Here is a 26,698-nt window from a genome sequence, read left to right on the forward strand (position 1 = left end):
AGGTTAAGGACAGAAAGATTGTAAAAAGGAGAAAAAGAAGACATAAATAACTTCTTTGGTAAACAAGTATGCTGAAGACATTTCAAACAAAAAGAAATCTAACGCTAAAAGAGAAAAACAAACAATAAAATCAACAATGAGAACATGAATTCATCCCTGAAAAAATTAATTTTATGTTACAGAATGGCAAAACTCTAAAATAAACGTTTAGAATGGCCAAAGAGATAAACTGAAGATTAACTTTCATTTTAAAAGAACAACAAAAGATAAAACAAAAAGAAATAAAACAGGTAAATATGAAAAAGAACCAATTAGAAGTACTGGAAATTATTTTTAAGTAGTCATGAAGTTTTTAAAAAGTAGTAATAAAATTAAACAAACAAACAAACAAAAAAACCCTCACCAGATTGGATAAACTCTAGACTAGACGAAAACAGTAAGGAAATTAGAAAGAAGCATTGAGAGACAAAGGTTGAAAAATATATAGAAAAGCTGTGAAGAGCCCTGAAGGATCAATTTACAGGTGAACAGATTGAAAGGATCCAACATACATCTAACAGGGGTTCCAGAAGAGGAGAATGGAAAAATGGCAGAGAAATATGTTTAAAGAAAGAAAAACTGAGAAGTTTCCAGATCTGGAAAAAACCATGAGTTTTCAGGTCTACCTTCTCGTACTAAACAAAGACAATCCCACACTTACATTTCAGAATATCAAGGATAAAGAAAAAGATTTAAAGCTACTAGAGCCTACAAATCAGTACAAGAAAAAAGGCAGGCAAACCAATACAAAAATGGGTAAAAGACTAGAAGAGGCACTTCACAAAAGAAGTTATGTAATGGTCATTTGAAAATGCTTAATTTCATTAACCATAAAGAAATGCAAATTAAAACCACAATGAGATAACTCAACACACTATAAAAGTAGCTAAAATGAAAAAGATGGATAATACCAACTATTGGTAGAATGTCAGCCATATGGCACTTTCACATAACCATTTCTGGGAGTATAGATTGGTTTAACTTCCTCAGCAAATTGTTTAGCAGTAACTACCAAAACTGAACATATGCAGACCCTATGGCCACAACTAGAGAAAGCCTGCGTGCAGCAACAAAGACCCAACAAGCCAAAAATAAATAAATAAGTAAATTTTTAAGAAGTGGGCAAATTATTTGAACAGGAACTTTGTTAGTGAAGATATATGAATGGTGATGATCCTCTAAAAGACTTAGAAAGGAGAATCTGAGAAGATGACAGTGATGGCATGATTTTTTTTTAACGTTTCCCATCACCTCCCATCACCTAAAAAGAGAGCAACAAAAGTTAAAAAACAAAAACCCATAGACTGTATCTGCAACACAAGTTGATGAAGCATCCCTAAGAATTTCCCAAACTGAGACGGTGGAAGACAAACCACCAATTGCTACAAGGCCCATACCAATAAGCACCATCTTACTGGGAAGAAGCAGAGGGAAGCAGCAGAGTAGCTGATGGAATGAGGGAACTCCCAAGTCACTATAGGTACTCACTGGAAGTTTAGAGGGCTAACTGCTGTTGTGTAAGGAATTACTACCTTAAGCTCTGAGAGGACTTGAGCAGAGGGGCCCTATGAACTCTCAAAACTCACCAGCTGAAGCTCCCTTCTGGAACATAACTTTGAGAAATATCTCCCAGGAATAAAAATCCATATTAAACATGATAGAGACAAAAAGGGTACAGGAAAGAGAAGGCCCAGATGAAAATGGGGGCAGGAACAGAATCAGATCTCTGAAAGGGCAAGGAAGAGCACTTCTGACCGACTCCACCCTCCCCATCCCGATACCCCAACCAAGGTTCGGGAAAATAACTTAGTACTAGATATGTAGGAAAATCTCACAGATCAGTTCTGAGCCATTTAATACCACCTAAGTACCCAGTAAACAGAACACTAAGGCTGCAACTCCTTCCCTACAACTTTGTTTAAACCTGCTGGTTAATTCTACTAATTCAGTAGAGGAATATTCCTGCTTGGTTTTTGTTTTGGCTCATTGGGATCTCATCTCAATTATTTCCCAGTTCCCTAGTGGCCTGTGTTTTAGTCATGTCCTGGTCTTCTGACGAGTCATTGTCCCAAGGACCCCACCTCTCTCTCTCTCTATCATAGATATGGTTCACAAGTACATATTTACATATTTTACATCAAAATTGGATTTTCTTCCAGAATGAGAATATTTATTGAAAAAGTTTCCAAAAGCACCCACATTGTTAACGTTTGGTCAAGAGACAATCAGAACCCCAAGGTTGGTAGAATGAACTCTAATGAAAACTGCTGAGAGAATCAAAAAATCCCAACTTAATCTTTCATATTAGCTATTTCATAAATAATGTAAAATAAATATTCTAATGAAACATTCTTATTATACTAGGAGTATTATTCAATTTGGAAGGCTATCATTCTAATGAACAATTATTTGTTCTCCCAGTAACACAAACAAAAGTGTGAACGTAAACTGCTTGGGTCTAAATAATGGTTTAAAATCTGGGAATATAGTACATGGAAGATGTTGAACTGAGACTGGTTTTAGAAGTAATAAATTTAAGAATCCTTCTATCATAAAATGTATTATTCCAGTAATGATAAAATAGTTAAAGTTTTAGAAGTTAACTTCCTCTCAGGTTGCAAGGTATGAAGCTCAAACTACAAATCTTTTAACTAGAAGAATATAACATCTTTTTTCTTGCTGTGGAATTTTCTCAAAAATACTGTCTCTCTCCCTTTCTCTCTCTCTCCTCTCTCTCTCTCTCTCTCTCTCTCTCTCTCACACACACACACACACACACACACACCAATTAAAAAAATAGCTTAACAGATTGATGTGAAGGTGCTTAAGAGTAGACTGAGCTGATAGGTGAGTGGAAGAAAATGCTTGAGTGAGAGAAAATGAATAGTTAGGAGAGAATTCAGTGACCTGTGATTCTATGAGAATTAAGTGATTGGGTAAGTTAAGGAGAAGAGCTAGATACAGGCAAATTACACTGTAATGCAAATATTTATTTTCAGCTTACATTTGGCAGAACACAGTCCAAATTCCAAGGATCATTAATGAATTATATGGAATACTACCTTAGAGAAATATATTCCAGAAATTGACACTTATAGATTCTGGTTTGGTTGTATGTAGCTCCCAAATGTTTAAGGGCATGCATCAATTCTGAAGTTTATAAAAGGAAAGCACTCAAAGCTATCATAAAAGTTGATTTTGCCTAAAAAAAACGAAGCTCCTTTTGAGATCAAGATTATATACAAAAAGAGTTTCAAGTACATGATTATGTGTTGGAGAGAAAAAACTTCAAAATGATAAAATGACTATAAAAAACAGTAAGTACAGTGCACTGCACACATCAAGTTGTAAACTAGACAGAAAAATGGCTAATGTCCACAGGCTATTTACTAACTGACCAAAGTCTCAGAACCGACAGCGATTAAATTTTGGCTTGACTGAATAATTTGGTCACCTATCATGAATGAACTCTTGTTGGCCAAAGATTATTATTCAACATTCAACTTTTTATACATCCTATCCTAGAAAAGACCTTTTGCTTTTATCATGAGATTCTTCAGTTTCAGGCATTTCCTAAGTGAGAATAATAGCACCAGAGTAATGTCACAACCTCTGTAACATTAGGGAAAATGGACCACACTTACCCTCTATCCTGAACTATTTTACATACCAAGGACTACAATGATAACCATATAGTCCTATTTAACAATAAATTAAACAATTCCTATAAAACTTTAATAGTCTATGAAAAGTTTATGAATCAAATTAATGTTCCAGACATCAAGTAAATTTATTTTAAGGTCTTTTAAGATAATCCCCTTGAAAGAAAAACTAGGTTCATTCCACTTTAACATGCCCATAGACTTAGTCTAGTGTTTGTACATAAAAAGTACACAATAGGTATTGATGAACTGATGGTGTTAATTTAAGACAAGTGATCAGGATCAAGAAGTTTTGAAAAACAAATATAGCAATTAAAAGAAATCAATTATTCAAGAATGATACACACAGTATAAGTCCATTTATAGAAAATTTTAAATTCCCACAACAATACTACAAGTTTTCAGAGTCAAGCATGCAATGGAGTGGTAAATACTGAGCTTCATGTTGGTGGCTACCTCTAAGAAGGGAGTGAGGGCAAAAGCACCAGGGAGGCATACAAAAGTCCTCAATTCTTCTTATTTGGATCTAAACCGAATGATATAATGTTAATTTTGATAAAACAGTATGATGGGCATGAATGCTCATTATACTGTTCTCTTCTTGTCTGCCTAATTACAAATTTAAAAAAAGAAAAAGATTAATACCAGACCTTTGCAGGAACAATCAGCAGTGTATTGATGTATCAGTAGTATTTATCAGCTAATCATCTATTTTATGAATATCATTCATTTGAAGATCAATGATCTACAGACCAATGATCTATGCATCTTCTTTTATACCTTCAATATATAGTTGTATCACTTTTTATTTAGATTTTTAATAAAACAGATTTCAATTTTTCTCTAATAAGTGAAAATCTGAGGAAACTTCCATTAGAAAAAAATTTCCTTATATTGCCTGATTTAGTCAAAGCTGCTTGAAATGCTAGCCTGTTACCATCAGTTACTGATTGTGTATTAATACGGAGAGCAGAAAAGACCTGGTAGTAAAGTCACAGGAATTCTGTTTATTATTATAGCAAACATTTTCCTGGCATTTGACAGAACTCAGAACCATTTCTTTGAAATGGGTTCATATCTGTGAAACTAAGCCCACCAGTAGGAAGTCTTTCTTTACAGAAATGAACAAAAAGGAAACTAAACCATCAAAAGATATATTTCACATAATAGTAAAATATAAAAATATAAGCAAAAATGACAAAATTTTTAAAAAAATGCTAAGCAATGGATTTAAGAAACTTTGATTCTATTCTTCTGTCTTGTTGCTAATGGTCCTCTTTGTTCTTCCACTGTTACATATGTGAAACAGGAATGATAATAATTAAAGAATGGCTTTGCAAGACTTACTAGGAGGTTAAAAGGAATTATTGAAACAGTGTTCAAATACTTTATAAATACTACTAGCAAAGATATTTATTATATTTTTGTCTTCCTTCAGTGAAGGTGTTCTTTTAAATCAGACTCTGTTTATTAATATCGTTTCGAATTCTCAACTAGAGAGATGTTAGCTTTCTTTCAAAGCGATACTCCCAGTGAATCATAATAGTTCTGATTAAGAAAGATGATACCAGAACTGTGCTACCTGAGGAAAAGAGAAAGAACTGCAGCACAACTGGCAAAGTTCCTAGACTTAGTCCAATCAAGTTATGGATTGTCCAACTGACATAATATTTTGTTACTCCAACTTTCAAGTATCATCCTGAAATCACATTCTATCTTAGTGTGAGTTTTCGTACATAAATATTTAACTTCTGTAAATGTTTGTAGTGCCAGTTATCTTTTTGAATAGATCTTTTTCCTTTAAGAGAGCTGCTCCAGTGAAGAATCATTTCTTACACATCCATGTCCAGACTCAAAAAGAAACGTTTTTCTTTGAAAAGACAGAAATACCCAAGTAATGTTAAAGCTTGCTGTAGCCAGGGACTGCCCACCTATTCCAAGCATGGGGTCACTCCCTGGAGATTTCTGATGAATTAAAAATGTTTTCCAGTTACTCATAGCTCATCAGATGTGTTCACCTTTGGTAGTTCACATTCTTCACTGGTGTGACAACTCTGAAGGATGTCCTTGTAGTGGTTCTTCAGATCTTCATACAAAGAAACAGTTTCTTGGGAGTGAGCCAATGGTAACACCTTTTCATTCAGTAACATCTGCACTTGGAATTCTTCCTTAGGAGTCTTAGCATTTTTACAATGGTAAAGCACAAATATTAGGTTTGAGGCATAGGGTACAATGTGACCACTTCGGAACTTCCGATGCATTTGCTCCTTGTAATTGTAAGCTGTTAGGGGCTCCTTGTCTTTGAAGTAGCCCATGAGAGAAAGCAGTGGAAGAAGGGTCTCTGCATGACCAAACTGAAGGATGACTGGAGAGGAAACTGGTTGAGAACTTAAAAGAGAAGTAGAGAAAAAAATACATATAAACATATTTTTACATACAAAGTAATTTAACATGATAGCTTTTAAACATAATAGCTATACTTAGAATGAGCATACAACTTTATCATCTCTTTGTAATCTTTATAACAACAGTCTACATAACAACAATATGGCTGAAATTCTGTGTGGCAGAGAACTGAACTTTTTTTTTTTTCCTTGCAGTACGCGGGCTTCTCACTGTTGCGGCCTCTCCCGTTGCAGAGCACAGGCTCCGGATGCTCAGGCTCAGCAGCCATGGCTCATGGGCCCAGCCGCTCCGTAGCATGTGGGATCTTCCCAGACCGGTGCACGAACCTGCGTCCCCTGCATCGGCAGGCGGACTCTCAAACACTGTGCCACCAGGGAAGCCCTGAACTTTTTATAATAAAAGTTATGTTCCAAAATTTTAGAACACTGTAGTATTGTAAACCCATCTAAAACAGTGAGCATACACATTATTCTTTAAGTTTAAAGAGAGTGTTGAGTCTTTTCTTGTAGATTAAGGAACTTGAAGTTGATATGTATTTCAAAACTGCATTGCCTGTCTGTGAAGGACTGGCCCTTAATAAATATTGATTACTCCTTGGAGCTCATCTAAATAAATTTCAAATGTTATTTTATCTTTATCTAGGGAATAAGGACAAGCACTATTCAGTAAATTTCTCGGTTAAAACCAAGTCTGAACAGTGAACAGTAATGCATGTTATTCCTCAATGTTTTATAAGACCCAACTTGGGCACAAAATGTGGAAGAGAGCTACAAAAGGGTAGAGACATAACCTATTCTAGCTCATATACTGTGTCTGTGGTTGGGAATGGACTTTATACACTGCCAGAAACACAAAAGCTTCCAACACCATGAGCTAGGTCACCTTTATTTTTGTTTTTTCCAAGTTTTCTACGATTTTTTTCTGGTAAAGGCTTCTTTTAAAAGCAGCAGCAAATGACTGTTTAGCCTTCTCTCAACTTTTATAAAAAGAATATGACTATTGTTCTTAAATATAATTCATAAACCTATTCAAACACAGTTAACCATCTGACTTCTTGCCACCACCCCAACACATTAGGTTCACATTTTCTGGGAGGACAGCAGCATTTGCAGCAGTTTTTGAACCTTCCTAATTCCTTACATAAAAACAGATGGAGTTGGGCTTCCCTGGTGGCACAGTGGTTGAGAGTCTGTCTGCCGATGCCGGGGACACAGGTTCGTGCCCCAGTCCGGGAAGATCCCACATGCTGCGGAGCGGCTGGGCCTACGTGCCATGGCCGCTGAGCCTGCGCGTCCAGAGCCTGTGCTCTGCAACGGGAGAGGCCACAACAATGAGAGGCCCGCGTACCACAAAAAAAAAACAAAAAACAAAACACAGATGGAGCAAATGGACAGCAGATCCCAAACCCAAGGGAAACATTCACAACATAACTATGTGGAAAAGTATTCTCCATGAATCATCAATAGCCTCAAGACCTGCATATTATCAGTATCAGTGTAGAAGGAAGCAGAGGGAAGCATGTAAGAGATCTGAAAACTGGAGAATCCCAAACAGCCATCGGATATTCACTGGAAAGTGCTGTGGGCCAATCTGAGATAGCAGCTGAAATTGGGAAGGGTTTAGGTTACTCTAGTGTGTGTGTGTGTGTGTGTGTGTGTGTGTGTGTGTGTGTGTGTAGAATATGTATGTACTGATACTATATATTATATATGTATGTATATGTATATATATATAATGACAATAGTAATATAGATTGATTTTTTCTATATGCCATAAACATACAACATATCATAATTATTTTTGCTTTAGGTAATGTTACCTTTTAGAGCAATTAAAAATAGAATAAAAATTATGGTAGACAGAATTCTAAAATGACCTCCAAGAATTCAGCCCCTTGGTGTATATACCCAGTATAATCCACACCTCTTAAATTGGGAAAGACCTACATATTATCAAGATATCACTTGCATGATTATGTCATATGATACGGCAGAAAATATTTTGTAGATGTAAATAAGTTTCCTAATCATTTGAGTTTGAGTTAATCAAAAGGAAGATTACTCTGGGTGGACCTAGCCTAATCTGGGTAGGTTACTGAAAGGGGATGAAGTTTCTGAGAGATCTTCCTGCTGACCTGAGAGCGGAAACAGCCATGTTGTAAACTACATATGGAGGGACCACATAACGAGAATATGAAATTGGCCTCCAACAGCTAAGAGCAGACCCCCGCTGACGAGCAAAAAAACAGGGACTCAAATGCTTCAACTTCAACTTGGTGAGTGCAAGGGAGGACTACCTCTAGGCCTCTCTTGGGGCTGCAGAAATCTAGCCCTTATGAACTCTCCAAACAACTGCTCCAAAGTTCCACTGAAGGACAGAGGCCACACTAAGGAGAAACTGCTGGGAATGGGGTCAAGACTGAGCAGGAGAGGGACCACAGAGATAAAGAAAAAAGGAAGCCCAGATAAAAGTGGGGGGAGAAGAGCAGAGCCAGGAAGCAAGCTACCATATTCCTGAACAGTACACACACACACACACACACACACACACACACACACACACACACACACACACACACACACACACACACACACACACACACACACACACACACACACACACACACACACACACACCCCCCCCCCCCCAGAAAAGGGAGCTCTGTGAGGTTAAAAGAGCAACCTGATACAGACTTCTTCTAAATGTTGAGGAAAACTAAATTTACATTATAACAAGCAACAGAAAAATAAATAAGAGAATAAGGAGCAGAAAAACATTCCTACAGAAAATAAACTATACTAGAAAAGTATACTCAAAAAATACAGAGAAACATACTATTTCTCAATTATCCATTATTTTGAGATTAATATTCTCTAAAAGGTGTGAGATTTAAAAACCATTCATCAGCAGGTGACTGTAAGCCTCTTTTCTTAACTGGTATACTTTAATTAGGTCATCTAAAGTACCTAAAACCTTTATTTATTTCCAAGCAGTATCTCCTTAAGTCCAAAGTTCTAAAGCAGTACCATTCAAACCACAGTTATATTTAGTTTGACTGCATAAATATTTTTACATCTTATAATATTTGTCAGTATTTTAAAAGTGGGAGATTTCAAATTCTTAAAAATCCAGATTTGTGGCTCCTCTTAAAAACCTGAAAGATCTGGCAACATGAACTCCTAACAAGGCAATCATCAGCTGAACAGGAATAAATAAGGTTTACCCTCCAGAGATGACATATACCTGTTGCACAGGACATATATCATTTCACGTTGTTTAAGATAGGATGGATTCATTCATTTGTTACTTGCCTCGCCCCTTTATATATTTGACTATAAATAAGCCAAAGCCACTGCCATAATGTAAATATAATGGAATTTAATAGTGATAGAAGTTAAAGAAAAACATGTAATATAAAGATACTGGTTTGTATTTTAAATCTTCTAGCCATGAGGCAGTAAGTGCAAAGCCAGGAACAACCCTCAGCTCAATACTCTACTATTGCTCTTTGTAAGGTTTATTAGGACACATCAGAGTTCAGGAAGGAGAGCAGCAATACCCTCCCTGTCTCACTGAAAGGCTTAACTGTCAGCAACCCTCTCCTCTTTTCCCCACTGGGGAACTCCAATAAACTGGGAAGAATATATAAGGCAATATATAATATAAAATATTCTACTTTTAACATGTAATTAACATAAAAATTATTAATAAAACTATTTTATTCTTTTCTACCAAGTCTTTGAAATGCCGTGTGTACTTTACATTTACAGCAATCTGAATTCAGATCAATCCCATTTTCAGATGCTGAATAACTGCATGTGGCTGGTGGCTATTATGTGGGAAAGTGATAGACAGTGGAGTAAACAGCCTTACCCTACCTACCTGGGTTTCAAAAGTCAATCAAATAAAGAGAAAATAGAAAAAAAGATAAAAAACAAATAACAAACACACATATGAAACAAAAAAATGTGTGTTGGGGAAGAGAAGAGACCAACAGGGCTATGTACAAATGATGAGTTCAAAATCCTATTAACTACATCCAAGCTACAGAATAAATTAAATCTAAGTTGTTACCCAAATTTAAGGTTTAAACCTAGGGTTCCTTAGGTTTATATAAAAAGCAATAAATCCCATTTTCTCTTTTGACTGCCTACTTTCAGTCACATATTAAAATCAGCTATTTTTGAGAAGAAAGTCGAGAAAAATTGTGCTTTAAAAATGCTTATTGGAGGTTTATGGGAAATCAAATAACTTTATATATTAGATTCATATAGGAAGCCAAATCAACAAAAATAAATGACTGTCTTCTGCCATATGATCCACCTAAATTAAAAAAAATATTTTAGAATTCCAAGCAATTCTCAATAGGAAGGAAAAATGCAATTTAAAAAATAAATGCCATGAGTATCATCTTACTACAGATCAATCTCCATTACAGAAGTATGCAATATACAAAAACAGTATGTTTGAAGGTCTGGTTAAATGCATCAATACAATAATGATAACTAAGGACAAGGAAAACTACATACTAGAGGGTCAAGACTAATGTAGCCTTCCCCAAAACAATCTAAACAACTAAAAACATCAATTTACTTAGAGATCCAAATGTGCTTGCAGAAAATAGTAAGCAACTTACCATTTTTTGTAGGTTATATATTTTTACAATAATGCCAAATATAAAGAAGGAGAAATGAGCACAATTTCACTCATGATTATTTTTTGTCTGCCTTTAACCTTTGTGCCTTAAAGTGTCTTGCACAAATAGCAGATGCTGTTGCTACTTCAGAAAAAGAAGTTGGCTGATGTTGCTTGTATTCATACAAAAAAAGCATTGGACAAAAATGGATGTGCTCAATTTTCTGAAACATAAAGAAGAGACTTTTCAAAGATCCATTCTGCCATTTGTTTAGATGTGACAGATACTAGCATTCTCTGCCAAGTGCCAGGTACCATGATAGTTTCGCTTTTTAGAAGAGGGAGGAAAGATGAGAAAGGGGGAGAAAAAAGGTGGTAAGGTGAAAGAACAAAAATACAAACAAAACATATGCCTGGTTCTTGCAGATGAGAATTTGTCTACGTGTTAGGGGAACCCAGAGAAAGAGTAAAATCACTCTGTCTGAGGAAGAATTGGACGGACTTTGCTGAGGAGGTGGCGTTTGAGCTGGATCATGAATACATTCCTATGAAGTCTTATAATAGAAATGCTGCCCGTTGTGGCTTTAGTAAAGTGTAGTATCTGGTTTACCCTATGATGTAGGTATCATCATCCCATTTTTACAGATGAAAACACTGAGGTTAACTTACTTGCCTAAGTTAACTCTGAACCATCAATTAAACTCACTAGAAAAAATACTATGCATTAAATTCATAGGAATAGATAATATAAAAGATTAACCTAAATCCTTTCAAAAAAATATTAATCGTCCTCAGCCTGATTCTTAAGTTCAATTTTTCAAAATTGTTTTTTTTAAAGAAGGGCACATCTGAAATTATTTAATTTTTTAGCTTGAACTTGAATACAGGAATATTATAAATCGAGTTTCACGAATATAATATACACACAAAAAAATTCACTTGGAAAAAGCTCAATGCCTCTTATATAGGAAAATATTTGCGTAACTGGACTGGAGCAAATAAGTTAGGAATTTAGTAACCCAAGTTTACTTTCAAGCCATTGCTGATTTAAAATCAATCAAATCAAATAAAAAAAACTTAGTACAAATTTAAAATCAATTTCAAATCAAATCAGTGGGGGGGGGGGCTATGAAAACATGGCATTTCAATATACCAGCTGAGAAAAACCACATTGTTAGTGCTTGGTAACAAGGCCCCTGGCGTACTAATGTGAATTGGGCAATTTAAAAAATACTCTTTAGCAACATGCCCTTTGGTGAGAGCACATGTTAAATCCTACAGAATAAGAAAATGGACTATCTCTTAAACAAGGCATCAATTCTTCTCCAAGAATGTATAAAAGGCAAAGATTACATTCCCCGGGTTTTTAACCTGAAATAAATATGTGACAGAGGATAAACAAAAACAAAAGACAAGAAATCTTGCTTCAGGAACACACTACATGACTAACTGCTTCCTAAAATTTGAGACACCATGTGTCTATTATGAGCTTATGGAGACCATCTTCTCTCAATAACTCTGAGACACTCAGTACAACATACTCTCCACCATGAATTCAGTTTGCTGAGTAATAAAGGGTGTATGCAACTACATTTTTATTGTAGCATGAAGAAAGGGAATATGTCAACAAATGACAGTTCTCAGTTTCAGAGACCCAACATCTAAGCCAAATACTTTTCAACTCCCATTAGTAAGTACTAGCTATCTGGAACACTGTACTGAGGTTGTATCCAGATCCAATGTCATCTACTTCTTATTTCCTAAACACTTTCTTTATATATGAACATCTTCTCCTTGCCAACCAATCTCCCCCTCTTTATCTCTCTCATTTCCCAGACATAACTATTTAAAATCATTTTGCCCATTTCTAAGACACCTGATTACAAAATACAGCAGCAGACAATGCTTCAAGTTTGTATCAGGATGCATGATTTCTTGTTTTTTGACAGCAATATCACCCCTGGTCAAGTGTATTACAAAACAACACAAATATATATATATCATACAATCACCTGAAACAAACGATCACTTTAAGAACTATGTGTAAATCATTCCTAAATGTATGTATACAAAACTTCATTGAGCGCAGAATAAGAAGACACTTAATTGGTTTGGTTTACATCTTTTTAAAAAATGTCAAGGAATATTATTAAAAATCTGGCTTAGAGAAATTTTATCTCACAGGGAAAGAGCTTATAAAATAGAAGAGAATGCCTCATGATACTTTGTAAAATAGGCTATCAACAAGAACATAAAACTGAAACTCTCACATGGCCTAAAAGTTATCTTTAAGCACTTAACATGTTTCATACAATTCTAAAAATCTTTCTTCTTGATTTTTGCATTTCAAAAAAAAATTCAGAGATCACTAAATGTGCAGGTTGGATTTTAAGGGTAAGAAGCAGAATTTAGCACACTCCTAAATAAGTTAAAAGATCGAAAAAAAGTAATTTTTCCATTAACTCAAAAAGTATTCCCAATAAATAATAGCTCAGAATATAAATCACTTGCCTCAGACATAACTGTTTTTCTTCACTATTTATTTTTCCTAGCTGATTCAACCTGGTAATCCTTAATGATTCAAGTGTTAAAACTAGAATAAATATAATAATCTTCTTCAAGGCTCCCTAAGAAAGCAGAAGTAAAACACCTACCTCATAATTATGAGGTATAAAATTCAAAAGAACTTAGCTAATAATTTTTCAGTCCTTTTAAACTACATACTTTAAATCAAGGGCCTACTTACAGCTAAGAATGCCAGAATGCTTTTCTTCACTAATAAACAGTGACTAAGCAATATGTAAACTGATTTCTACTTTACTGTTTGAAACTCAACTGCCAAAATATCAAATGCTGGGTATAAAAAAAACAAGTAGAAATTTCAGTCTGCAGTCTGTAAGGAGCTTAGAAATTGCAATTCCATCCTAACAGCAAAGAGCTGAACAAACTGAAAAATCAACAATTCTTCTTAGATCCATCAGAGAAGTGAGGTCACAGGTCAAACCGCTGTCCCCCAAATTGGAGAGAGAGACAGGTAGATACAGAGAATAACAATTTACAGGAGCAGAAACCTCCATGGGAACCATGCCAGGGTCGGAAAACCTAAACTGTAATTGACAAATTGCTAGAGGCTCAGTGTGGACAAGTCTAAGTTAAAAACTTCAGGGGACCAGGGCTTCCCTGGTGGTGCAGTGGTTAAGAATCTGCCTGCCAATGCAGCGGGCACAGCTTCAAGCCCTGGTCTGGGAAGATCTCACATGCCGCGAAGCAACTAAGCCGTGAGCCACAGCTATTGAGCCTGTGCTCTAGAGACCGTGAGCCACAACTACTGAGCCCACATGTCACAACTACTGAAGCCCACACGCCTAGAGCTTGTGCTCTGCAACAAGAGAAACCACCGCAATGAGAAGCCCGTGCACCGCAATGAAGAGTAGCCCCTGCTCACCGCAACTAGAGGAAGCCTGCACACAGCAATGAAGACCCAATGCAGCCAAAAATTAATTAATTAATTTAAAAAAATAAATAAAAAGTAAAAAATAAAAATTTCAGGTGACTAGGCATAGCGAGGGGAGTGAACTCTGCCAGGTCCTCAGTGAATCCCCTCTTGCTTCTGGCAGGGAAAGGATAAAAGGAACCATTTTGAAATAAACCAGAGCTTTCTGTTCTTCTTAACAAGGCCTGCCCTCAGGAGAAACTATTTCACCAGAGTCTAACCTGCTAGGGGGTTTTATCAGAGCCTAGCCTACCTGGGAGAATAGAAATACTCAACTCTAGCCCCCTCTAACTCTCCTGTGTCATTTATGGAGGAGAAGAAAACTGAGAGGCACTGGTGAAGTTCACTGCTTGGGGCACAGGCTCATCAAAAGCCTGAGACCTAATCATAGGACTATAGAATGCTTCCCTTCCCTCCACACCTTACCACTATATTACTAAAGGCCTATTTACCATAGTTCCTCTTACCCAGTACATCATGTCCACTTTCAACAAAAAAATTACAAGGCATACTGAAAGGCGAAAAACATCATTTAAAGAGACTGAACAAGCATTAGAACCATAGTCAGATACAGCAGGTATGTTAGAATGATCAGGCCAGGAATTTTTTTAAAATATAATTTATCTGTCAAGGGCTTTAATGGAAATAAAAGCAGACAATATGCAAGAACAGATGAATAATTAAAGAGATGAAATTTCTAAGAAAGAATCAAAAATAAATACTAGAGATCAAAAACACAGTATAGAAACAAGGAATATCTTTGTAAACCTGACACAGATGAGGAAAGAATCTCTGGGCTTCAGCATATGACAACAGAGACTTCCAAAGCTGAAAAGCACAGAGAAAGAAGACTGGAAAAAACCGGAACAGAATATACAAGAACTGTGGGACAATTACAAAAGGTTTAAATTAACATATATGTAATGCGAATACCAGAAGGAGAAGAAAGAGAGACAGGGACAGATGAAATATTTAAATCAATAATGAATGAGAATTTACCCAAATTAATGTCAGATGCCAAACCACAGATCTAGGAAGAGAATATTGAATGGACAAATTCCAAAAAAAAAAAAACTATACCTACACATATAATATTCAAACTTCAGAAAATTAAAAATAATGAAAAAAAATTTTGAAAGAAGCCACAGGAAAAAAGCACCTTACCTATAGAGGCACAAAGATAAGAATTACACCTGACTTCTCTTCAGAAGCCATGCAAGCAAGAAGACAGTGGAGTGAAATATTTTTAAGTGTTGAGAGGAAAAAAAAAACCCAACCTAGAATTAATGTTGAGGAACTCAGAGCTTTCCTGCTAATATAAGGTACAGGCAAGAACGTTCCCTCTCACTACTGTTTTTCAACATTGTACTGTAAGTCCTGGCTAATGAGAGGAGATAAGAAAATAAAATAAAAGGTATACATATTGAGAAGGAAGAAATAAAACTGTCTTTGTTTGCAAATGACATGATCATCTATCTAGAAAATCCAAAGAATCAACAAAAAAAACCTCCTGGAATCAATAAGCACTTATACCAAGATTGCAAGATACAAGGTTAATATACTAAAGTCAACTGCTCTTCTATATACTAACAATAATCAAATTTCCATTTGAAATTAAAAACACATTACCATTTACACTAGCAACCCTAAAAATGAAATACTTAGGTATAAAATAACAAAATACGTACAAGATCTATATGAGGAAAACTACAAAGCTCTTATGAATGAAATCAAAGAATAAATAAATGAAGTGATATTCCATGCTCTCAGATAGGAAGGCTCAATATTGTCAAAATGTCAGTTTTCCCTAACTTGATCTATGGATTCAACACAATTCCAATCAAAATCCCAGCAAGTTGGGCTTCCCTGGTGGCGCAGTGGTTGAGAGTCCGCCTGCCGATGCAGGGGACATGGGTTCGTGCCCCGGTCCGGGAAGATCCCACATGCCGCGGAGCGGCTGGGCCCGTGAGCCATGGCCGCTGAGCCTGTGCGTCCGGAGCCTGTGCTCCGCCAACAGGAAAGGCCACAACAGTGAGAGGCCCGCGTACAAAAAAAAAAAAAATCCCAGCAAGTTATTTTTGTGGATATATTCTAAAGTTTATACGGAGAGGCAAAAGACACAGAATAGCCAACACTCAATATTGAAGGAGAAGAACAAAGTTGGAGGACTGATACTACTCGACTTCATGACTTACTATAAAGCTACAGTTACGAAGATAGTGTGGTATTAGTGAAATAGACAAATCAATGGAACAAAAGAGAGAGCCCAGAAATAGGCCCCTGTAAATCAAGTCAACTGATCTTTGACAAAGGAACAAAGGCAATACAATGGATCAAAGACAGTCATTTCAATAAATGGTGCTGTAACACTAGAGATCCACATGCAAAAAAAAAAAAACAAACAAAAAACATCTAGTCACAGACCTAACACCCTTCACAAAAATTAACTCAAAAAGGATCAGAGGCTTAAATGTAAAACTCGTAGAAGATATAACATCAGAGAAAACCTAGATGACCTTGAGGATGGCAATAACTTTTCAGATACAACACCAAAGGCACAATCCATGAAAGAAATAATTGATAAACTGGACTTCCTTAAAATTAAAAGCGTACGCTCTACTTAAGTCAACGTCAAGAGAATGAGAAGACAAGTCACAGATTGACAGAAAATATTTATAAAAGACACATCTGATAAAAGACTGTTGTCTAAAATATACAAAGAGCTCTTTAAGATTCAACAATAAGAAAACAATCCAACTAAAAAATGGACAAAAGATCTGAATAGACACCTCAGAAAAGAAGATATACGGATGCAAACTAAGCATATGAAAAGGTGCTCATATGTCATTAGGCAATTAAAAATTAAAACAATGAGATACCACTACACACCTATTGGAAAGGCCCAAATCCAGAACACTGACAACACCAAGTGCTGGCAACAGGAACTCTCATTCATTCTTGGTGGGAATGCAAAATGATACAGCCACTGTGGAAGTTTCTTACAAAAAAACCATATTCTTATCATGTGATCCAGCAACTGCAATGCTTAGTATTCATGCAAATGAATTAAAAACGTATGTTCACACAAAAACCTGAACATCGATCTTTATAGCAGCTTTATTCATAATTATCAAAACTTGGAAGCAACCAAGATGTCCTTTAGTAGGTAAATGAGTAAATTAACTGTGGTACATCCAGTCAATGGAATAATATTCAGCACTAAAAAGAAATGCACTATCAGAGCATGAAAAGATACGGAGGGAACATAAATGCATATTACTAAGTAAAAGAAGCTAATCTGAAAAGGCTACATATTGTATGATTCCAACTATATGACATTCTGCAAAAGGCAAAACTATGAAGGTAGTAAAAAGATCAGTGGTTGCCAGGGGTTGGTGAGAAGGGAGGGATAAACAGGCAAAGCACAGAGGATTTTTAGGGCAGTGAAATTATTCCATACAATACTACAATGGCAGATACGTGTCATTATACATTTGTCCAAACCCAGAAGACGTAAAACACCAACAGTGAACCCTAATGGAAACTATGGACTTTGGTGATAATGATGTGCTAATGTAGGGTCATCAATTATAACAAATGTATCACTGTGGTGTGAGATGTCAATAGTAAGGGAGGTTGGGGGGCACGTGGTAGGGAGTTTATGAGAAAACTCTGTACTTGCTGCTCAATTTTGCTGTAAACCTAAAACTGCTCTAGGAAATAAAGTTTATTAATTAAGCAACAAAAAAAAAACTACTACATGGGAATATATGTGACCAAAAAAGCACATTTTTCCTTCCAAAGAGTTAAAATAGTCCCTCTTAAATAGCTGCTCATGCTTCTACCTGTTTGCCCTGCTATAAATGACTTACTCACATCTCAGTTTTCTTTGACAAAGTTAAGCAGCACACATGTTACATGTAAAAACATACTGTGTTTCTATTCTAAATTACTTCCAAACACCCAAAAATGGGGACTTGGATACCTTCAATTAGTGGAGGCTAAAGAGTTGTGGAGTTTCTGTGTGTGCACATATAGCAGTGATTTTTAAATGTGGGGTTATTTTTGTAACTCTAAAGATGTCAAAACAAATATACAAAAGTATTTATTTATGGTCCAGCTTTCATCAGAAGCCATTAAAGGTATGTGCCAGGTTTCTGTAAAGTAAATCAGTAATTCTTGTGAAGGTAGTGGGTTCCATCTCAGGAACACAACACTCTTTGCTTTGTCTCATAATGGAGAGTGCATCTTAGAAGTGTTCTAAGTCACCTGCTAGGAACTGATTTACTTCACTTAGTACAGGCACAACTGCTGTTTGAAAGAACCAAATCCCCAGCTTCTCCTTAAATATACCCAAGTTCCGAGGATGGCATGGGAATTTTTCTGGGTTTTATTCCCAAGCTTCTTCAAAGCAAAGTTGTTTATGATTAAGCCCAAAATACTGACAACAGCCACTAGGTAAGTGTGTGTGCATATGTCTGAATGAGGGAGTACAGAAGTGTGTGTGTGTGTGTGTGTGTGTGTGTGTGTGTGTGTGTCTGGCTGGGGGCTGGGGGGTTAGAAAGACCAGAGAGAACAAGAGAACATAACGTATGGGAGGACAAAAAGGGAAAGAATGTGAAAAAAAATCACTTCTCAGTTTGCTCAGTTCCTAATATAAGGCCACTGCACATAGTTTTGCCAGAAAATTGCTGAGCGCATGAAGACTGCTACATTCCATTCTACCTATGGTCCCATGTAAATAGCTTTCTTTGTATCATACGGCCATTCAATAAACAGAGTTGTGAGGTTCAAGATGCCATGACACCCAGAACTAGGTTTTTACCTTTAACCACTTAACAAATTAAGAAAAATTCAGATATTCTATAATTTGCTTTGAACATTCCTATTTTTCTTAAATCATGCTGTTCCTGTTCTCTATATCTTGGCTGCATACTCTAATCCTTCAACAAACATAGACTTCTATTAGTCACACTTCTCATATTAACTATATCTCTGACTTGTAATGATATTCTTTAGAACTCGTAGCACAACAGTCTCCCAAAAAACAAGGAATAAAATGCCATGGCATAAACCTTTAACTCTGCCCTCTCCCTCTGATAAAGATGCATTAAAACTGAAATGTCACATTTTCCAAAAACTGACAAAACCACTTTTACAGAGGTTCATTTTAGCTTTAAAAAATTTTAACAACCCTAGAAAATGTAAACTACTAATACAAATATAAGAAAACAAATAACCTATATGAAATATATGTAGAAATACACAGTTGGAATTCTAATATTTTAGGGTTGAGCTCTGGTCAAGATTTGCTCATTTTAGAAATAAGGAAAAGACAAGTGAATTACCTAATGTTATCTAGCAAGATAAGAATGCAGTTCTCTAAATTACAGTCCTCTTTTTACTTATATAAGTTGGTAAGGAGATTTTATCAAATCTTCCATTAAAAACCAAATTTAATTTGAAGTCTAAAATTATGTTGTTAACTGAGGTTTGATGACTATGCATGTGTTCAAAGTAAGTAAAACACCCCCCAAAAAGCTCAACTAGAAAAACAACTGATAATTGCATGTTTTTCCCTAAATGTACTCAGCTTAGATTTTTCTAAGCTCTTAATTCATGTTTCACACTCAACTAATGTTACACAAAGTGTATTTTTAAACATGATCCAGGAATATCAAATAGAGCTTTAGACAACTCATAAAATTCCCATACTTATGTAAGTGCACAAATAAGCAACATGAACTGCCAGAGATATGAGATGCTTTGGGAAGAAAATTAGGAGGAAAAAAAAATTTTTTTGAAGTCTTCTTTTACATCTGATTGAAGCATCAGCTCCAATGAGACATATGGAGAAGCATCAGGTTTGACAGTTTAACACAAATATAGAATGAAATGATTCAAGCATAAAATTTTATCTCAAGCAAAAATACATAGAAATAACTTCTGCTTCCAGCCAAGATGGAGTAACAGGGACTGGATTTACCTTCCTGCCTTAAACTACTATATAGCCAAACAAAATACATGAAACAGCAATTTTGAGACGTTCGACAATAGTGAGAATAAGAGCAAGGCAAGGCAAATGAGGTGAATCCCAACAGCTGTCCCATCTTAACTGCCCAGAGCTTCCAGGCTGCAGCACAGGGCAGGGGAACCCAAACAGAGCATGGCAGTCTTCCTGAGCAGATGAGACAGAACTGAAAATTTAGGGAGGCCAAGCTGGCTAGAATACACAGGCTAGAGTACCACAGAAGAGAGATCTACAGGGACTCCCCTCAAGTTTTCAGCTAGTACTGATCAGCTCATGTCTGTGAGAAAACTATCCAAACCCAGACAAAAAGTGTTAAAAAGAAGGAGGCGAAAAAAATGCCCAAAGCTAACACAAGGCCAGGAATAGTTTGTGTTCACACAAGCCAGACTAGGAAAACCTCAAAATATACAGGGTGCCAAATAGATGCTCAGGAGGAATTGCCTCAATAGTGGGCCAAAATTAGCCCATAAAAAACATTATTATAAACACAAAAAAGGTAAACCACAGACTAGGAGAATGTATTTGTAAAGCATAAATCTGAGAAAGAATTTGTATCTAGAATATACTTAAAGAACTCTTACAACAACAGTAAAAATGATAAACAACCCAGTTAATAAATGGCAAAAGATTTGAACAGACACTTCACCATAGTAAACATATGGATGGTAAATAAGCACACAAAAAGATGCTCAATATCACTAGTTGTATGGCTGTTAGCATAACTGATACCATCTTGAGCCCTTAGAGTTTCTCCTTCCACTGACCCTGCCCAGAACTGTACTGTGTAGCAGTGAATCACTACTCTGTCATCAAGGGCTTTGTAGTTAATAGATACTGTTTAACAATCATCAGGACCAGGTGGCCTCAATGCTCTGTTCGTCCCCAAACAATAAAAACCTTCACTGACGTATTCCCAGTGCCCAGGAGACTCATTACCCATTCGTGAATCCTGACTTAGGAATGCACATCCTATTTCCAAGTTCCCACCCCCATACCCTAAGTTGACTATAAAACTGTCCCGATGCCCCCTTGGCGGTGCAGAGTACAGTTGTGAATGCTTCCAGATCACTGTCCGCCTGACCCTGATCCCACCATGTGCGTAAGTTACCCTATAATAACGGATCCATTGATTACATGGAGCTGCCCAACTTTTGTTTTCGTTTCAAGATGCCTTATCAGTTTGGTGGGCACTTTTCATTCCCTCTGTCCTCCAACACTAGTTTTTAGGGAAATGCAAACTAAAACCACAATGAGGTGATCCAACACACCCATGAGAATGGCTAAAATTAAAAATACCTACCATATCAAGTGTTGGCCAGGATGTAGAACAACTGTAACTCACACACTGGTGGGGAGAGTTTGGCAGTTTCTCAAAAAGTTAAACATACACCTAAATATGACTCAGCTAGTCCATCTCTAGGTATTAATTACCCGAAAGAAATGAAAGCATATGTTCATACGAAGACCACAAATGTTCACAGCAGCTTTATTTGTAATAGCCTCAAACTGTAAACACCCAAATGTCCATCATAAAGAGAATGGATAAACAAATTGTGTAGTATCCATATAATGGAATACTAAGTAAAATGCTAAATAAAAAGGAATGAATGACTGATACCCACAACATTAATCTTATAACCATTATGCTGAGGGAAAGAAGCCAAACCAAAAAAAATGTGCATATACATACTATATGGTTCCATTATATAAAATTCTAGAAAATACAAGTTAATCTATAGTGACAGAAAGCAGATCAGTGGTCTGCCTGGGAATGGGGGGTGGGACGTACATTAGAAAGAGTCACAAAGAAATTTCTTTATGCGATGGATAGTTCATTATCTTATTATGGTGATCGTTTCATGGGTGTATAAATATGTAAAAACTCATCAAATTGTATACTTCAAATATGTGTTGTTTATTTCACATCAGTTATACTTCAATAAAGTTTTAAAAAATCAAAACAAGTATTAATAGTTGGTATGCTGAGGTCTGTGAAAGAAATCTTCAATGACCAACCTCAAAAACTCCTCCCATAAAGCCTTTACCAAACCCCAACAGTTCAAATCAATTCTCCTTCAGTATTTCTTTTTACCTGTTTTAGTGCTGTCATACAGATATCCTCCAAACTAGGATATGAGTTCCTTGAGACAATAATTTAAATGTATTCAACTTCGTATATACCCTCTGTTGCCTGCATCATAAGCTGCATTGGAGTAGAAGTAAAACTAAAATCAGGGAAGTACTCACTTAGGAGGCAGTTGCTAAAATCTAACAGAGAGAAGATATTAGCCTGAATTGAGATGGTAGCAGTGGGGATGAAGAAAAGTCAAAGGGCTTGATATAAAACTGGAAGAAAAAAAAAAACAAACCCCACAATATGGTGAGTAGATGTAGAAGGTGAGGGAGATAGAGTCAAGAATGATGCATAGGTTTGTGGCTTGGATGCCTGGGAGGATAAACAAGGACTGTAGATATTCCTTCGGTACATACTAAGCACCAACTGCATGGCAGGCTTGTTCTAGACACTGAGGACAGAGCAGGGAAATAAAGTTCTAGACATCACAGATCTACAGTCTACTGAGAGTCAAAACATGTCTTTCCAGAAGACCAATGGACACTTGAATCTGAATTCAAAGCATAGCCAGGCTGTGCTGGCTTTTACCATATTTAGCCAGTATCTTTCAACAACTAGCACTATCCTGGTACCTAGTTAAACTCTCTGGAACACTGACTTCGGAAAGTTAGCAAAAAAACAAGCAAGAATATATTCTGAGAATTTAGAATCTGTATACATTCCTAAGAACTTTAAAAGACAAAGTTCATTGGTTACAATGGGCTAAGTAATCTCTTGGTGCCACTATACTTTTATTTCAATGCTGCCATCTTATGTTAAAATGTGGAACTACACAACTTAAAAAGCCATACTCTTATTCAACTGTGAAATATAAAAACATCAAAGATTTGAGAGTCAATGAAAAGGTAGATAAAGGCTAATGAGAGTTATTTAATGACCATAACATATATTTACAGCAATTACTTCTGGTATCTGAGAGTACCCCTGACAAAATGGAAGATCTCATGAGGTAATTAATACATAGTCCAGAATATAAACCTTACTTTGAAAAAGTAAGGAAGTGACTTACTGAATCCCCCCAGTTAAAAAATAAAAATAAAAATATACTAACAGAGGTAATGGGGAATGGGAAAGTAGAATAAAATCCAGATATATCTCATTTATTCAGTAAATTCAATCTGCTTTTCTCATCACAGCTGCTTAAACAGCAAGAGCTGTTTAAATTTGCTTAAATAGTAAAATTACTGGTTTTAACTTTAATCCCATCACTGTAGTGATGGTTTAAGAAGGAAAATAAAGTCAAGATCCTAATAAGAGCCAAGGACTATGCATTTGGAGGACTGGTTATATTTAACCAAAATGTTGACACTTGTCAATTAACATCATTTGCAATCTCCAATTTTTCTGTGAAGTAAAACATGCTATAAAAATTATGTTGAAAAATATTCAGAAACATTGAAGAATATCTTTGATTTAATGTTAATATAAAAAGATAACAAAAAAAAGAGAACAACCTGTGTACACAGTATCATCTCAAAGTGGGGTGGAGGAGGGATGGAGATAGCAAACAGTAGTCTGGGAACTCTAGAATTAAGTGAAAGACATTTCCTCAGATAATATTAATGACAAAATATTGCTTTTGTATATATGTATACATATACATATATAAACACACTTGGTATAAACTCAATACAAATTCAAAAAAGAACTTTAAAAGTCATGAAGAAAAAAGGTTCATTGTTTTGATAGAACAGATCATAAAAAGTACAAAGATAAAATATTCTGTTAAAACATTATTATTATACCACACTGGTGTGTGATATTAGCAGCGGGAAGTCTGTATGTGGGAGAGGGGGTAGTGTGAGGGAACTCTTTTTTTTTTTTTTTTTTTTTGGCGGTACGCGGGCCTCTCACTGTTGTGGCCTCTCCCGTTGCGAAGCACAGGCTCCGGACGCGCAGGCTCAGCGGCCATGGCTCACGGGCCCAGCTGCTCCGCGGCCTGTGGGATCCTCCCGGACCGGGGCACGAACCCGTGTCCGCTGCATCGGCAGGCGGACTCTCAACCACTGCGCCACCAGGGAAGCCCGAGGGAACTCTTTAATTGCTACCCATTTTCGTTGTGAACCTAAAACTGCTCTAAAAAAGTCTATTAGCTTTTTGTTTTTTGTAACCTATTATTCTCTCTTTGCTGAGCATATACTGGTTTTCTTGAGAAGTACCCTTAATTTTGGCACTGCTCATAGAATTGGATAGTGTCAATCTGTTTTTTGGAAAGAAATCTGACAGAAGTCTCTAAACTCACTTTCTTCCCTCTACTTATTTAAGATTTCATCTTGATTCGGCTAAATGCGTATTTTTTAAAAACCCTAATCAGTCTTTTAGTATAGAGAAAACCAGTCTCTGAAAAGCACCTGCCAGTTTCTTCACAATCAGTGCTAACTCTCCTTCCTCAGTTAGAAAAGGAGGCAGTGGCCAAAATCATTTCCTGACTTACAAGGTCAAACTCTCCTTCCTTTAACTTTTTATACTGTTTTACAAACTTACATGAATAATTATACCATGGCCCATGGCTTTTATATACATTTCTATCTTCTCTCAATTGTAAGAGTCACAAGTGCAATGACTTTGTCTTACTCATCACTATATCCAGCTCCTAAGACACTGCCTGACATGTATCACAGTAGACGTTTAAAATATTGTTGAATGAATCTTCTTTTCAATTCACAAATAAAGGAGTAGTCCTCCAAAAGGAGTAAAAATTCAGGAGTAGTCCTCCAAAACAAGTAAAAATTTTCTCCATCTTGCTGATGAAAAGGGAATTAGTTTAAGAAATGAGCTCAAGACCATGAAAATTTGAAGAGACTAAGTACTACAAAATATGTGTTTCCAATATTTGAATAATCACAGCAGCAGAGGGAGGGGAGGTGTGTGAATGTCCGACAAAGACATTAAGGACATGTTTTGACCAGAGAACTCTCGTATACGATAATAATACCACCTTTGTATACTGCATTATACTAAGTGCTTTAATAGACACTACCTCATTTGATTATCACAACAACCCTGTGAATCAGGAGAGATATTCGCCTTTTCAGAAGTGGGGAATCTGCAGCATCAATAAAGCAGAACCAGGACTCAAACCAAACCCAAGCATCTGCCCACTACATCACATTGCCTCTATATTACTGCATCTCATTCAACAAGCCACCCATGAAAGTTAGTCTCATTAGCTTCTAAGTATTTAAAAACACAGTCAGCTATTACCTAACATAATGGAGTACTCAGTTTGTTGCATTTTTTTCCCTCTGTACTTCACTTGTGGGTAAGATAAGCAAATTATAAGAAAATAAACTAAAACTGTTAGGATAAAAACAAAACTTCCTAGCAGGTAATCTAGATTACTATAAATGGACGAACCTCAGCTTGGAATGCTTCATCTTCAGATCACATCCAGGAACCACTGCATGTCAGGGATTGTATACACATCTACAGTTTTAATATTCTTTAGCAATCCCTGATAGTCAAAATTGCTGACCCCCTAGAAACTGCATTCCTAGGTATATACCGAAGCAAAATAAAAATAAGTCCCCACAAAAATATGAATACAAATGTTCACAGTAGCATTACTCACAACAACCCAAAAGTGAATATATCTCTAATGTCCATCAACTAATGAACAGATAAACAAAATATGGTATATTCATACAATGAAACATTATTCAGCCATAAAAAAAGAATGAAATACTGATACATGCTACAACATGGATGAACCTTGAAAACACTATGCTAAATCAAAGAAGCCAGTCACAAAGAACCACATATTATACGATTCTATTTATATGAAATGTCCAGAAAAGGCAAATCCAGACGCAGAAAGTAGATTAGTGCTTGCCTAGTGCTGAGAGGGCTGGGGTAAATGAGGAATGACTGCTCATTGGCATGGGTTTTTTTTGTTTTGTTTTGTTTTTAATTTTTTGAAATTGAAGTACTGTAGAGTTGATTTACAATGTTGTGTTAGTTTCAGGTATACAGCAAAGGGATTCAGTCATAATCTTTTTCAGATTCTTTTCCCTTATACGTTATTACAAAATACTGAGTATAGCTCCCTGTGCTATACAGTAGGTTATCTATTTTATGTATAGTAATGTGTATATGTTAATCCCAGACTCCTAACTTATTCCCCACTCCTTTCCCCTTTGGTAACCATAGTTTGTTTTCTATGTCTGTGGGTCTATTTCTGTTTTGTATGTAAGTTCATTTGTATCATTTTTTTTTAAGATTCCACATATAAGCGATATCATATTTGTCTTTCTCTGTCTGGCTTACTTCACTTAATATGATGATCTCTAGGTCCATCC

At 36.1% G+C, this 26,698-nt stretch overlaps 1 protein-coding gene across 5 annotated transcripts in view; it reads right to left on the minus strand.

Annotated features, from left to right (window-relative positions):
- Positions 1 to 3,804: 3,804 nt before the first annotated feature.
- Positions 3,805 to 26,698, minus strand: part of MINPP1 (multiple inositol-polyphosphate phosphatase 1) — a 46,432-nt gene continuing 23,538 nt past the window's right edge. For 2 of the 5 annotated variants that reach the window (XM_030864979.2, XM_030864978.2), the window contains one exon: positions 3,805 to 6,089. In XM_030864979.2, the coding sequence (XP_030720839.1) occupies positions 5,696 to 6,089 (394 nt within the window). In that variant the 3' untranslated portion in view covers positions 3,805 to 5,695. Of the gene's footprint in view, positions 6,090 to 10,845; positions 10,967 to 26,698 lie in introns of those variants that run through there. The other 3 variants (XM_060286511.1, XM_030864984.2, XM_060286510.2) reach the window with 3 other exon arrangements.

Source organism: Globicephala melas, chromosome 16, assembly GCF_963455315.2.
Source record: "Globicephala melas chromosome 16, mGloMel1.2, whole genome shotgun sequence".
Classification (NCBI taxonomy): Eukaryota; Metazoa; Chordata; class Mammalia; order Artiodactyla; family Delphinidae; genus Globicephala; species Globicephala melas.